We start from the raw sequence: 14,297 nt of genomic DNA, 5'->3' as shown, positions 1-14,297 counted from the left end.
ACCCTTCCACCACCCTCAGCCTCCCTCTGCTCCGGGGAGAACAGACCCGGCCTCTCCTCGTGACCTCCTTCAGCAGATTGTTTGTTACTCTAGATTCCAGCGTCTGTAGTCTCCTGTGTCTCCCAATCATTTTCACCGTCTGCATCACAACTGGGCAGTATTTTAGGACTATCTGTGGTATTGGCTGAGTGTGTCTCTCTGCATTAGTACAATCTGACCTGCTAAGCACATCACATGGCCCTGAATTTCACAACCTTTACATCCCTTTGTTGCTTTCCTCTCTCTCTCTCTCTCTCTCTCACACACACACACACACACACACACACACACACACACACTGACCTCATCTCTCTAACTCCCCTCGTTAACCTACTAACCAGATGGAGTCATCAACAACTTATCCCTGCTGCAACCCTGGCCTCACCCTGTCAGAGATATTCTCTTTGTCCTCTCTGTATGTCCGTTGCTCTCTCTCTGTCTCTCCTTCTCTCTCTCACCCTGTCTCTCTGGATACGTCTGTCGAGGGAGATAGTTTCCTACTCTCAACCTCATCTACGTCAGTTCTAATGGTGCCCACTTCGATTGGGTCAACCACCACCCTCCCTCCGCCCTCAATCTCCCTCTGCTCCAGGGAGAACAGACCCAGCCTCTCCTCATAACCAAGGGCGTTCCGTCCCAGGGCACCATCCTGGGGAATCCTCTCTGCCCCCTCCCCTGTGCAGCTGCCTCCTTCCCACTGTGTGAGGACAAAGACTGCAGGCAGTCCTGCCGCTGGGGTCTGTTCAGCGCTTGATAGTGTCTCAACCTCCCTGCGATATATATACTCAATGCCATGTTCTGGGACTGATTCTTCCCCATATCTCTGTCAGCTCTTGCCAGGCTCCACCACTTGCCTACACAGACAAGTAATTAGGACAAATCCTCACGTACTAGGGACGTGGGAGGGAACCGGAGCACCCGGGAGGAACCCATGGGGTCACAGGGAGAGTGTGCAGACTGCACAAACACACACACACACGCACACACATGCGCAGACACACATGCACACACATGCACAGACACACATGCACACACACACACACATGCGCAGACACACACGCAGACACACATGCACACACATGCACAGACACACACGCAGACACACACACACACCCTCAGTGTCCCTCTCGCATGCGTTCAATCACTGCCTCGCCTTCGATCTCCTTCTCACCCACTTTCTCTATCTAGCCACCTTTTATTTTCAACTCTCTCTTTCCCTGCCTTCCTCTCTCTGTTTCACGAATCTAAGCTCTCTCTCTCGCCCTCTCTCTATCTCCCTCTCTCCCTACCTGTCCACCTTTCTACCTTCTTTTGTCGCTCCCTCTCCCCGTCCCCTCCCTCTCTCCCCCTCTCTCCCTCCCCCTACTCCCTCCTGTCTCCCTCTCCTTCTCTCTCTCCCCCTCCCTCTTTCCCCCCTTTCCCTCCCCCTCTCTCCCTCTCTCCTATACTTTTCTACCCCCCTCCCTCCCCTCCCCTTCGCCCTCCCTTCCCCCCCCTCCCCCCTCTCTCCCCTTCTCTCTCCCCCTCCCTCCCCCAATCTCCCCCTCCCCCTTCCCCCTCCCTTCCTCCCCCTCCCTTTCTCCTATACCTTTCTACCCCTCTCCCTCCCCCTCTTCCCCCCTCCCCCCTCTCCCCCTCCCCCCTCCCCATCCATCTCCCCCTCTCTCCCCCTTTCCCTTCCCCCTCCCTCCCTCCCCCCTCTCTCTTATAGATTTCTCCCCCTCTCCCCCCTCTTGTCCCCCTCCCTCTCCCCTCTCCCCCTCTCCCTCTCTCTCCCCCTCCCTCTCCTCTCTTCCCCCCTCCCCTTCTCCCCATCCTCCCCCTGTCCCCCTCCGTCTCCCCTCTCCCTCCCCCTCTCCCCACCCTCCCTCTCTGACCCCCTCCCTCTCCCCTCTCCCTCCCCCTCTCTCCCCCTCTCCTCTCTCCCCCTCTCCCCCTCCCCCTCTGACCCCCTCCCTCTCCCCTCTCCCTCCCCCTCTCTCCCCCTTTCCCCCCTCCCCCTCTGACCCCCTCCCTCTCCCCTCTCCCTCCCCCTCTCTCCCCCTCTGACCCCCTCCCTCTCCCCTCTCCCTCCTCCTCTCTCCCCCTCTCTCCCCCTCTCCCCCTCTGTCCCCCTCCTCTCTCCCCTCTCCCTCCCCCTTTCTCCCCTCTCCCCCTCTCCCCCTCCCCCTCTGTCCCCCTCCTCTCTCCCCTCTCCCTCCCCCTCTCTCCCCCTCTCCCCCTCCCCCTCTGACCCCCTCCCTCTCCCCTCTCCCTCCCCCTCTCCCCACCCTCCCCCTCTGACCCCCTCCCTCTCCCCTCTCCCTCCCCCTCTCTCCCCCTTTCCCCCCTCCCCCTCTGACCCCCTCCCTCTCCCCTCTCCCTCCCCCTCTCTCCCCCTCTGTCCCCCTCCCTCTCCCCTCCTCCTCTCTCCTCTTCCCCCCCCTCTGTCCCCCTCCTCTCTCCCCTCTCCCTCCCCCTTTCTCCCCCTCTCCCCCTCCCCCTCTGTCCCCTCCCTCTCCCCTCTCCCTCCCCCTCTCTCCCCCTCTCCCCCTCCCCCTCTGTCCCCCTCCTCTCTCCCCTCTCCCTCCCCCTTTCTCCCCCTCTCCCCCCTCCCCCTCTGTCCCCCTCCCCCTCTGTCCCCCTCCCTCCCTCTCTCCCCCTCTCCCCCTCTCTCCCCCTCCCCCTCTGTCCCCCTCCCTCCCCCTCTCTCCCCTCCTCCTCTGTCCCCCTCCCTCCCCCTCTCTCTCTCCACCTGTTGTGTCTGCACGGAGTCTCAGCTCCGGCACAGCAGCGGACGAGGGCGCAGGGCGCGTCCGCCGGAGATGCGCCCGAGGTCCCCCCGCCCCCGCCGCCGGGCTCCGCCGCTGTGGGAAGGGGTCTCCTCGCTCGTCAGGTCCGGGACACCCGGACTGGATCTCAGCCCGTCCCTGTCAACAGGCTGCACTCTCAGAGAAATCTGGTGCACAACCGCGCCCTGCAAACCGCACACTTCCAACCCGCCCTCTTCCCCCTTCCGCCTCTCTCCCTCCCTCCCTCCCTCCCTCCTCCCGTCCCTCTCCCCGTGCACCCCTCGCCCTCCGCACTCCGTCTGCGGGACACTCTGACACTCTCCCTCCATGCACGACTCCCCTCTCCCCGCCCACTCTCTGTGTGGTGTGTGGACATTCTCTCCGGCTGTTCCTCTCTAGACCAATTCTCTTCGTTAGACTTTGCTTCTCTCTCTCTGTGACTCTCTCCCGCTCCCTGACACCCTGTCTTCACCCACAGATCTTTCTATTGCTGACCGTTATCTATCTGTCTGTCTGTCTATCTATCTATCTATCTATCTATCTATCTATCTATCTATCTATCTATCTATCTATCTATCTATCTATCTATCTATCTGCTGTCTGTCTGTCTGTCTGTCTGTCTATCTATCTGTCTGTCTATATATCTCTGTCTCTCTATCTGTCTATCTACCTGTCTGTCTATCTATCTGTCTGTCTATCTCTGTCTATCTATCTATCTGTCTATCTGTCTGTCTATCTATCTATCTGTCTGTCTGTCCTGTCTATCTATCTGTCTGTCTATCTGTCTGTCTGTCTATCTACCTGTCTGTCTATCTACCTGTCTGTCTATCTATCTGTCTGTCTGTCTATCTGTCTGTCTGTCTATCTACCTGTCTGTCTATCTGTCTGTCTGTCTATCTGTCTATCTACCTGTCTGTCTATCTGTCTGTCTACCTGTCTGTCTATCTACCTGTCTATCTACCTGTCTGTCTATCTCTCTCTGTCTATCTGTCTATCTGTCTGTCTGTCTATCTGTCTGTCTGTCTATCTACCTGTCTGTCTATCTGTCTGTCTGTCTATCTGTCTGTCTACCTGTCTGTCTATCTACCTGTCTATCTACCTGTCTGTCTATCTGTCTGTCTGTCTATCTATCTATCGATCCCCTCTCTCTTTCCCTCCCCACCCCACCCTTTGCCTATTAGCTTATACCCGATACTCGCCCCCATCTGTAACTTTCTCCCCCGTACTCCCTCTCGACCCCCTCATCCTCTCCTTCCCACTCACCTCCGTCTGATCAATTCGATCTCTCTCCCTCCCACTCTCTCTTCCGTATCCCCAAACACACCCTCTCTCCCGCCCCCTCTCCCTTCTCACCCCTCTCCCCTCCCTCCCTCCACCTCTCACGTTACCCTTGACCCTTCTCTCCCTCCCTCTCTCCCCCCTTCTCTCCCCCTCACCCTCTCCCTCCCTCTCTCATCCTCCCTCCCTCCCCCTCCCTCTCTCCCCCTCTCTCCCTCCATCTCTCGCACTACCTCTGACACCTCCCCTTCCCCTCCCTCATCCCCCCTCTCTCTCCCTCACCCTGTCTCCCCCTCCCTCTCTCCCCCTCTCCCTCCCTCTCTCGCACTACCTCTGACACCTCCCCTCTCTCTGCCTCCCGCTCTCTCTCTCTTGTCTCTATAACCAACTTTCTCACACACACACACAGAGAAAAAAAAAACCCTCACCTCCTCTAAGTGAACTCCTACAGCCTCCCCCGTTCACCAATAGAAACCCAGCGCGCACCCAAGAGCTGACTTCATTTCCCAAATTTAGCAAAAAAAAACTTCTCTCTCTCTCTCTCTCTCTGTCTCTCTCTCTCTCTCTCTCTGTCTCTCTCTCTCTCTCTCTGTGTCATCCGGGTGTGACGAGAACGAGTTTGCAGCAATGCTGGCTACCCTACTCGGTGTAAAGCGTGGGTCTTGAGATCAGTCAAAACAGAGGAATTTCTTCCCCACCGTACCCCCGGGGCCGCTACAATGGATTGCACTATTAAGGTAAGATCAGCGTTGTTCGAGGGCAAGTAACTAAGTACATGCATTTGCCAACCGCCCACATTTTTTTTTTGCATGTAGGGACATTGATAATTCGCCCTCCCCGTGCTCTCCGATAGTTCTGAGTACACTCCTTTCCTTCCCGTTGGCGGTTCGAAGACTGCGCTTTCATAACCACTAAACACACACACACACACACACACACACAGTGTCCGGTTAACGCGCTACCGCACTGCGCTCTGCTGCGCTGGAGTTGCATTAACTCAGGGGTGGGTCGAGTTTGGGACGGAATCCCCTTCTCCCAACACGGGAGGGACAAGCCTTAGCACCTCGAAAGACTGCGGGGCTCACGGTTCTGTGACCCAAACCAACGTTGGAGCGCTTGGAGACCGCCGCAAGCGGCGCGTAAAAAAAAAACAACGCTCAAGGTGGCTTTCCAAATTCCAAGCCATCCTCTGGACCAGCGATTCACTTTACCCGCTCTCGGGCATTTATGGGGGGAGGGAGGGAGGGAGGGGGGGGGGGAAGAGGTGGAGGAAGGTGGGTGGTGTGGAGGAAAGTTGCAAATAGTCACTTGGAGTCCCCTGGACCCGGGATCGTGAAGGAGATTCGGGCGCAGCGCGGAGTTACATGTTGCTACCGTTGACAAGATCCTTTGCAAAGTTAGGTACTTCTAATGAAGACACCCCCATACACACACACCCCTCCACCTCTCTTTTTTTCTCGCTGCTAGCTGGGGCCGGTTATTTAAAGCATAAATTTACATTAGCAGTGCGAGTTTCGTCAGGTGCCTTATCTCACAGAGCACAGGTTTCCGGCCACAGTAATCCGGTTTCCTGACTGAATTTCCTGTTTGCACGGTAATGCAGAGAGAGAGAGAGAGAGGAGGGGGGGGGGACCTGTTTTGCAAACATTTGGAAGTGCTTGACGTTTTTAATTTCAATTATCCCCACTCTCCCTCTCTCTCTCTCTCTTATAAGTTAGAACCCATCGCATTGCAGAGATGTGGACAGGATTGTCTCAGCCAGGGTTTCTTCTGTGTGTGCGTGTGTGTGAGAGAGAGAAGCGTTGCTGTAAAATTGTCACTGATCTCTCTTAAACAAAAAAAACCACAAGACAAGAGAGAGAAAAAAAACTGCACATAACAGTTGCTTCGAGAGCCAAGTACGTCTGCAAAATGCAACCGAATTTGAGTCGCAAACTTCTCCTTTCTGTAGATACCAGCTGCTAGCAAGCAAATTGCAAAACAAAAACTTATAGATTCCTCAGGACAGAATCCCAAGGAACAAACTTTTCCAAAACAAAACGAAAAATCAACAAGTGTTTGCAAGAGGCGACGCAGCACAGAGAGAGATTGGTCAGGAGGAGGGGAGGTGATTTTAGCAGCAAGTTTGACGCCCGCGGTTTGAGACGACAAAAGCAAGCCCTATTTTGCAAAGCAGTTAGTCACTGCTAAGATCGGAAGCGGCTGGTTTCAGCGGGGTGTTAAGGGTCACCAGCACTAGCGCGCCAGGGACGGGAAGCTTGGAAGGAACTTAAATCCTCAACGGAGAATAACTTATTGCAGTGCCAAGGGATAGAGACCTTGCAATGATTCGCCAGGGTTTTAACTGGCGAGCCAGGGGCAGGTGTGACGCGCTGTGTGTGCGCTGCACTTTGTGTTCCTGGGAGTCCGGGAATCTCAGCTCTGTTCCATGTTCCAAGGCGGAATTTCCAACTTGCTTGGGCGACTTGGAACGAGTTGTTCAAGTAGGCAGCTGGAGAGGCAAGGTCGACTGTGCATTGCCCAGTCACACACTCCTGCTTTTGGACACAGGGTGAAGCTCCCTCTACACCGTCCCGTCACACACTCCTGGGGTCAGACACAGGGTGAGGCTCCCTCCGCACCGTCCCGTCACACACTCCCGGGGTCAGACAGGGTGAAGCTCCCTCCACACTGTCCCATCACACACTCCCGGGGTCAGACACAGGGTGAAGCTCCCTCCGCACCGTCCCGTCACACACTCCCAGGGTCAGACACAGGGTGAAGCTCCCTCCACACCGTCCCATCACACACTCCCGGGGTCAGACACAGGGTGAGGCTCCCTCCGCACCGTCCCGTCACACACTCCCGGGGTCAGACACAGGGTGAGGCTCCCTCCGCACCGTCTCGTCACACACTCCCGGGGTCAGACACAGACTGAAGCTCCCTCTGCACCGTCCCATCACACACTCCTGGGGTCAGAAACAGGGTGAGGCTCCCTCCACACCATCCCATCACACACTCCTGGGGTCAGAAACAGGGTGAGGCTCCCTCCACACCGTCCCATCACACGCTCCCGGGGTCAGACACAGGGTGAAGCTCCCTCCGCACCGTCCCATCACACGCCAGCCTCTCTCACTGAATTAAGAAGAGCTGGCCCCCTCCCACCCCCACCCATGCTCATTTCTGGGGATGTCTTGGGTCACCTGTGCATGGAGGTTCCCAGTGTCGGAATGGCTTTGTCCACCCACCCACTGAATCCCACCCTCGGTAAAGATCCCACTATGTACCCATTTCCGTCCATATGGTTACAAACCTGTGGCTCTGTGGAGGACGGGGGGGGGGGGGGGGTCGTGTGGTTTGGTAGCTATATGTCAATCACATTACCTGGGGTCAGGAGTCACCTATAGCTCAAACCCTTGCCTGCAGAGCATCAGTTGACCCAATGGGGTTCAAATATTGTGTACATTCTTGTCACAGCCCTTGCACCTTATTGTCTGCCTGCACTGCACTTTCTCTGTAACTGTAACACTTCATTCTGCATTCTGTGATTGCTTTTCCCTTGTACTACCCCGATAGGTTGAGTGAGCTGGGGCTTTTCTCTTTGGAGAGAAGGAGAATGAGAGGAGACCTGACAGAGGTGTACAAGATGGTAAAAGTCATAGATCGAGTGGACAGTCAGAGACTTTTTCCCAGGGCGACAATGGCTAACACGAGGGGGACATAATTTTAAGGTGATTGGAGGAAGGTATAAGGGGTAAGTTTTTTACACAGAGAGTGGTGGGTGCGTGTAACGCACTGCCAGCAGAGGTTGTGGGGGCAGATACATTAGGGCCATTTAAGAGACTCTTAGATAGCCACATGAATGATAGAGAAATGGGGGGCTATGTGGGAGGGAAGGGTTAGATAGATCTTAGAGCAGGATAAAATGTCGGCACAACATTCTGGGCCGAAGGGCCTGTACTGTGCTGTAATGTTTTATGTCCTATGTTCTATTGTAAATGAAATGATCTGTACGGACGGCATGCAAAACAAAGTTTTTCACTGTACCTCGGTACATGTGACAATGGTAAATCAATTGACCAATTTATCCATTACAGTATTTGGTCTGCACATATTGCCTGACTTAATCCCCAAGAGTTGGGGTGAGCTAGCCAACTGGACACAAAATTGGCCTTGTGTTAGGAGTCAGGGATGTTATTGAGATTGGAGACCTGTGACCATTGGTGCATCACAGGGACCGGTGCTGGGTCCATTGTTGTTTGACGTCCAAATTAAGGATCAGTATGACAACGTTGTCACCGGGGTTAGTGAGTTTGCAGATGACACCAAAAGGGTCGCCGTTGGTTGACGTCGAAGAAGGTTGTCTAAAGTTACAACGCACGCACCCCAAATGTTGGAGGAACTCAGCGGGTCGGGCAGCATCTGTGGAGGGAAATGAACAGTCGACGTTTCGGGTCGAGACCCTTCGTCTGGACTGGAAGGGGTCAGAAGCCGGTATGGGAAGGTGGGGGTGGGGGGGGGTGGTGGGAGTGGGAGCATCCTGGCAGGTGATGAGTCCAGGTGAGAGGGGGAAGGTAGGAAGGGTGGGGGAGAGGGGGTGAAGTAGGGTAGTGACAGAGGAGGCTGAAGAAGGAGGAATCCGGTAGGAGAGGGCAGTGGACCACGGAATAAAGGGACGGAGGTGGGGAATGGATGGGCAGGTCATGAGGGCAGGGGAGGGGAAAGAGAAGGGGGCCACGGGAATGAGGGAAGACGAAGAGGAGGGGGGGAAAGAGGGGAGGGGGTTACCGGAAGTTCGAGAAATCGATTTGTATTGGTATCGGTATTGGTTTATTATTGTCACTTGTACCGAGGTCCAGTGAAAAACTTGTCTTGCAAACCGTCCGTACAGGTCAATTCATTACACAGTGCAGTTACATTGGGTCAGTACAGAGTGCATTGAGGTAGTGCAGGTAAAAACAATAACAGTACAGAGTAAAGTGTCCCAGCTACAGAGAAAGTGCAGTGCAATAAGGTGCAAGGTCACAACAAGGTAGATCGTGAGGTCAGAGTCCATCTCATCGTATAAGGAAACCGTTCAATAGTCTTATCACGGTGGGGTAGAAGCTGTCCTTGAGCCTGGTGGTACGTGCCCTCAGGCTCCTGTATCTTCTACCTGATGAAAGAGGAGAGAAGAGAGAATGACTCGGGTGGGTGGGGTCTTTGATTATGCCGGCTGCTTCACCAAGGCAGTGAGAGGTAAAGACAGAGTCCAAGGAGGGGAGGCTGGTTTTTGTGATGCGCCGGGCTGTGTCCACAACTGTCTGCTGTTTCTTGCGGTCCCGGGCAGAGCAGTTGCCGTACCAAGCAGTGATATATCTGGATAGGATGCTTTCCGTGGTGCATCTGTAAAAGTTGGTGAGAGTCAAAGGGGACAAGCCAACTTTCTTTATGTTGAGGCCGTCAGGTTGGAGACTCCCAAGGCGGAATGTGAGGTGTTGTTCCTCCAACCTGCGCCTGCCCTCGGCGTGGCAGTAGAGGAGGCCGTGGACAGACATGGTGTGGGGAGTGGGATGTGGGATTGAGGTGGGCGGCCACTGGGAGGTCCCGGCTGTTGTGGCAGACGGAGTGAAGGTGCTCGATGGACCGGTCACCCCGATCTGCGTCGGAGTCTCACTGAGGTAGAGGAGGCCGCACCGGGAGCACCAAACGCGATGTGACCCCCCCCCCCCCACCCCCGGACTCACAGGTGAAGCGCTGCCTCACCTGGAAGGACGGTCTGGGGCCCTGAACGGCGGTGAGAGAGGAGGGGTAGGGACAGGTGTAGCACTGTAGAGTTGCAGGGGTAGGCGCCAGGAGGGCCATTGGTGGGGAGGGACGAGTGGACAAGGGAGTCGCAGAGAGAGAGATCCCTGCGGGAAGCGGGTAAGGGGAGGGGACGACGTGCTTGGTGGTAGGATCCCGTTGGAGGCACTGGAAGTTGGGGAGAACGATGTGTTGGGCGCGGAGGCTCGTGGGGTGGTAGGTGAGGACAAGGGGAAACTTGTCCCTGTTATGAGAGTGGGAAATGGAGGAGATGCAGATAAGAGCAGGTGGCAGAAGGGAAATCCCGTCTACTGGAGGAAGAGGAGGACACCTCAGATGTCCTGGAGTGGAAAGCATCATCATGGGGACAGGTGCAGCGGAGGAACTGGGAAAAGGGGATGGCGTCCTTGCAAGCAACAGGGTGGGGTCTAAAGTTACAGCAGGATCCAGATCAACTGGGGAAGCGGCAGATGGGAGTTTAACTCGGACAAGTGCTAGGTGTTGTATTTTGGGAAGTTAAATCAGGGCAGGACTTACACTGTGAACGGCAGGGCCCTGGGGAGTGTTGTAGAACAGAGAGAACTCGGGGTACAGGTACACGGTTCCCCTGAAAGTGGTGTCACAGGTAGACAGGGCAGTGAAGAAGGCATTCGGCACACTGGCCTTCATCAGTCAGGGCACTGACTGCAGGAGTTGGGACGTCACGTTACAGCTGTACCAGGCGTCGGTGAGACCGCACTTGGAGCACTGTGCGCAGTTCCGGTCGCCCAGCTATAGGAAGGACGTCACTGAGCTGGAGAGGGGGCAGGAAAGATTCACGGGGACGTTCCTGGGACTGGAGGGCTCGAGTTATAAGGAGAGGCCGGACAGGCCGGGACTGTTTTCCCTGGAGCGAAGGAGGCTGAGTGGTGACCTTATGGAGGTTTATAAAACCACGAGGGGCATAGATAAGGTGGACGGTCACCATCTTTTCCCCCCAGGGCCAGGGAGTCTGAAACTAGAGGGCACAGGTTTAAGGTGGGAGGGGAAAGATTTAAAGGGGTAAGTTTTTCACACAGGGGGTGGTGGGTGTGTGGAACAAGCTGCCAGTGCAGGGTACAATTACAACACTTAAAAGACATTTGGACAGGTGAATGGATGAGAAACTTTGGGAAGGATATGGCAAACGGGACTACTAGCTCAGGTGGACACCTTGGTCAGCAGGAACTAGTTGGGCCAAAGGGCCAACTCTGTGATTCCATGAGCACAGAAACAGGCCCTTTGGCCCACCCTGTCCATACTAGCCCATATGTACTGATCCCATTCCCTAGCACTGCCACCTCGGCCGTTCAAGTGCCCGTCCGGATACTCCCTCAGTGCTGGGACAGTCCCTGCCTCCCCCACCCCCTCAGGCAGTCCGTACCAGATTCCAACCACCACCCCCCCCGACCCCCCGGGGAAAAATATCCCTCCCCCCACCCCCCATACTGTGAAGGGTCATGGCTGTCAAGGTCTGGCTCCACCCACCCAGTAGTGCACACACTTGGCCATTGGCCCCTGTAAACACCTGTGTACCTGGCCCTGAGCCATTGGTCTGTTTGAACCACCTGGCTGGCTCCACCCAGCTCTCCAGCACTATAAAGAGTGCCACATGTGCTTTGTTCTCTCTCTCTTGACCGCTCCAGGAATCGGGAAGCAATGCTGAAGAGACCATTGTGCACTTTCATAAGGGTTAGGAGCGTCCTAAGTAGATTCCCGGTAGCGTAGGGCCGTGCCTGCACTGAGATCGAGGGGTGGCAGGCATCGTATTGTTTCCTCCTTGATCACTTGTAGCCAGTTTGGTGTGTGTGTGGATAGTGTAGGAGGTTGCTGCAGATTACAACGGATAGGATGCAGAGCTGGGCTGAGAAGTGGTAGATGGAGTTCAACCCGGATAAGTGTGAAGTGATACAGTTCGGGAGATCGAATTCGAAGGCGGAATACAAGGTTAAGGGCAGGACTCTTAGCAGTGTGGAGGAACAGAGGGATCTTGGGGTCCATGTCCATAGCGCCCTCAAGGTTGCCACGCAGGTTGATAGGATTGTTAAGAAGGCGTATGGAGTGTTGGGCTTCATTAGTCGGGGTATTGAGTTCAAGAGCCGTGAGGTGATGTTGCAGCTCTATAGAACTCTGGTCAGACCACACTTGGAGTATGGTGTTCAGTTCTGGTCGCCTCATTATAGGAAGGATGTGGAAGCTTTAGAGAGGGTCCAGAGGAGATTTTTACCAGATGCTTCCTGGATCAGAAAGCATGTCTTATGAGGATTGGCTTGAGTGAGCTCGGGCTTTTCTCTTTGGAGAGGAGGAGGATGAGAGGTGACGATAGAGGTGTACAAGATGATAAGAGGCATAGATCGAGTGGACAGTCAGAGACTTTTCCCCAGGGCGACAATGGCTAACACGAGGGGCATAATTTTAAGGTGATTGGAGGAAGGTATAAGGGGGATGTCAGGTGGATGCGTTGAACGCACTGCCGGTGGAGTTGGTGGGGGCGGATACATTAGGGACATTTAAGAGACTCTTAGACACATGAATGATAGAGAAATGGGGGGCTATGTGGGAGGGAAGGGTTAGATAGAGCAGGATAAAATGTCGGCACAACATCGTGGGCCAAAGGGCCTGTACTGTGCTGTAGTGTTCTATGTTTCGTTTGTAACAGGAGCCAGCCACCTTGTGTGGGACTGGAGTCACATACAACGGTGAGGTGGGATGGGAGTTATGGCAGGTTCAACCTTCTCCCTCTCACAGTAAGCCCAAGTGGAGATTTAATTATCTTCTATAATTCCCAACTGAGAAACAACAATACATCCAAGATAACAGAGCCCTGGGGAGTGTTGTAGAACAGAGGGACATGGGAGTACGGTTCGCTGAAAGTGGCGTCGCAGGTAGACAGGGCGGTGAAGAAGGCGTTCGGCACGCTGGCCTTCATCGGTCAGGGCACTGAGTACAGGAGTTGGGACGTTGTGTTGCGGTTGTGCAGGATGTTGGTGAGGCCGTACCTGGAGCACCGTGCGCAGTTCTGGTTGCCCAGCTATAGGAAGGACATCACTGAGCTGGAGAGGGGGCAGGAAAGATTCACGGGGACGTTCCTGGGACTGGAGGGCTCGAGTTATAAGGGAGAGGCTGGATAGGCCGGGACTTGGAGTGTAGGAGACTGAGAGGTGATTTTATAGAGGTGTATAAAACCATGAGGGGGCATCGATAGGGTGAATGTGCACAGCCTTTATCCCCAGGGTCAGGGAATCAAGAACCAGAGGGCACAGGTTTAAGGTGAGAGGGCAAAAAAATTTAATAGGACCTTGAGGGGAAACTTTGTGTGTGGAATGAGCTGCCAGAGGAAGTGGGTGAGGCAGGTACATTAGCAATGTTTAAGGGACGTTTGGGCAGGTCCACGGATGGGAAAGGTTCAGAGGGATACGGGCCAAACGCGGGCAAATGGGACTGGCTTGGATGGGAATCTTGGTCGGCAGGAACCGGTTGGGCCAAAGGGCCTGTTTGACACTTAAGTCCTCTGCTAAGCCATTCGTTCAGTGGTCACCCTTGGTGGGGATTTGAACCCGGGTCTCCCATATAGCAGATGGGTCACAACCCACTGCAGCATCATTGCACTCAGCCACAAAACAGGTTCTAGAGCGTCCCTTCTTGTTACCAGTGTCCCGCGTTGGCTCAGCGCCCTTATCCAGCTTGGAAACGAGGACGGCTGAAAGATGTAAATCCGGGAGGTGCCCACTTTGGGGAGAGTCAGAGGTCGGAGGAGCTCAGATATTGGTGGGGGAGTCAGATGGTGGGGAGACAAGGGGGAAATGTTTCCCCCATGGCAAGCTGCTGTCATCTTGTAGTCTTGTTCACGTTATCAGATCAAATCAGATTTCTTTATTAGTCACATGTACATCGATGCACACAGTGAAATGCGTCGAGTGTTCTGGGGGGGCAGCCCGCAAGTGTCGCCACGCTTCCGGCGCCAACGTAGCACGCCCACAACTTCCTAACCCGTACGCCTTTTGGAATGTGGGAGGAAACCGGAGCACCCGGAGGAAACCCACGCAGACACACGGGGAGAACGTGCAAGCTCCTTACAGACAGCAGCCGGAATTGAACCGGGGTCTCTGAGATAACTTTCCAAAGTCAGGGGTGAGAGAAGGGGTGGGGGAAGGTGGGGGGAATAGGTAAGGCTGTGGGGGAGAGAGCAGGGAGATATTAAAGAGCCACAGAGTTATACAGCACAGAACTCGTTCCAAATTCTACCTGAGTCAGTCCCATGTGCCCGCGTTTGGCCCATATCCGTCTAAACCTTTCCCATCCATGGACCTGTCCAAATGTCTCTTAAACGTAATTGTACCTGCCTCAACCACTTCCACTGGCAGCTCGTTCCATGTACGGGCCACCCACTGGGTGAAAAAGTTGCCCCTTTAAATCTTTCCCCTCTCC

The 14,297-nt window shown here is 54.9% G+C and overlaps 1 protein-coding gene across 3 annotated transcripts in view; it reads left to right on the top strand.

The window, feature by feature from the left end:
• The first annotated feature begins 4,556 nt into the window (after positions 1-4,556).
• Positions 4,557-14,297, top strand: part of LOC127587239 (transcriptional regulator Erg-like) — a 64,939-nt gene continuing 55,198 nt past the window's right edge. The window contains exon 1 of one of the 3 annotated variants that reach the window (XM_052045505.1): positions 4,557-4,825. In XM_052045505.1, coding sequence (XP_051901465.1) covers positions 4,808-4,825 — 18 coding nt within the window. In that variant the 5' untranslated portion in view covers positions 4,557-4,807. The remainder of the gene's footprint in view (positions 4,826-14,297) is intronic. The other 2 variants (XM_052045507.1, XM_052045506.1) reach the window with 2 other exon arrangements.

Source organism: Pristis pectinata, chromosome 39 (genome assembly GCF_009764475.1).
Source record: "Pristis pectinata isolate sPriPec2 chromosome 39, sPriPec2.1.pri, whole genome shotgun sequence".
NCBI classification, from domain to species: domain Eukaryota; kingdom Metazoa; phylum Chordata; class Chondrichthyes; order Rhinopristiformes; family Pristidae; genus Pristis; species Pristis pectinata.
This window is presented reverse-complemented; position numbering and strand designations above follow the sequence as displayed.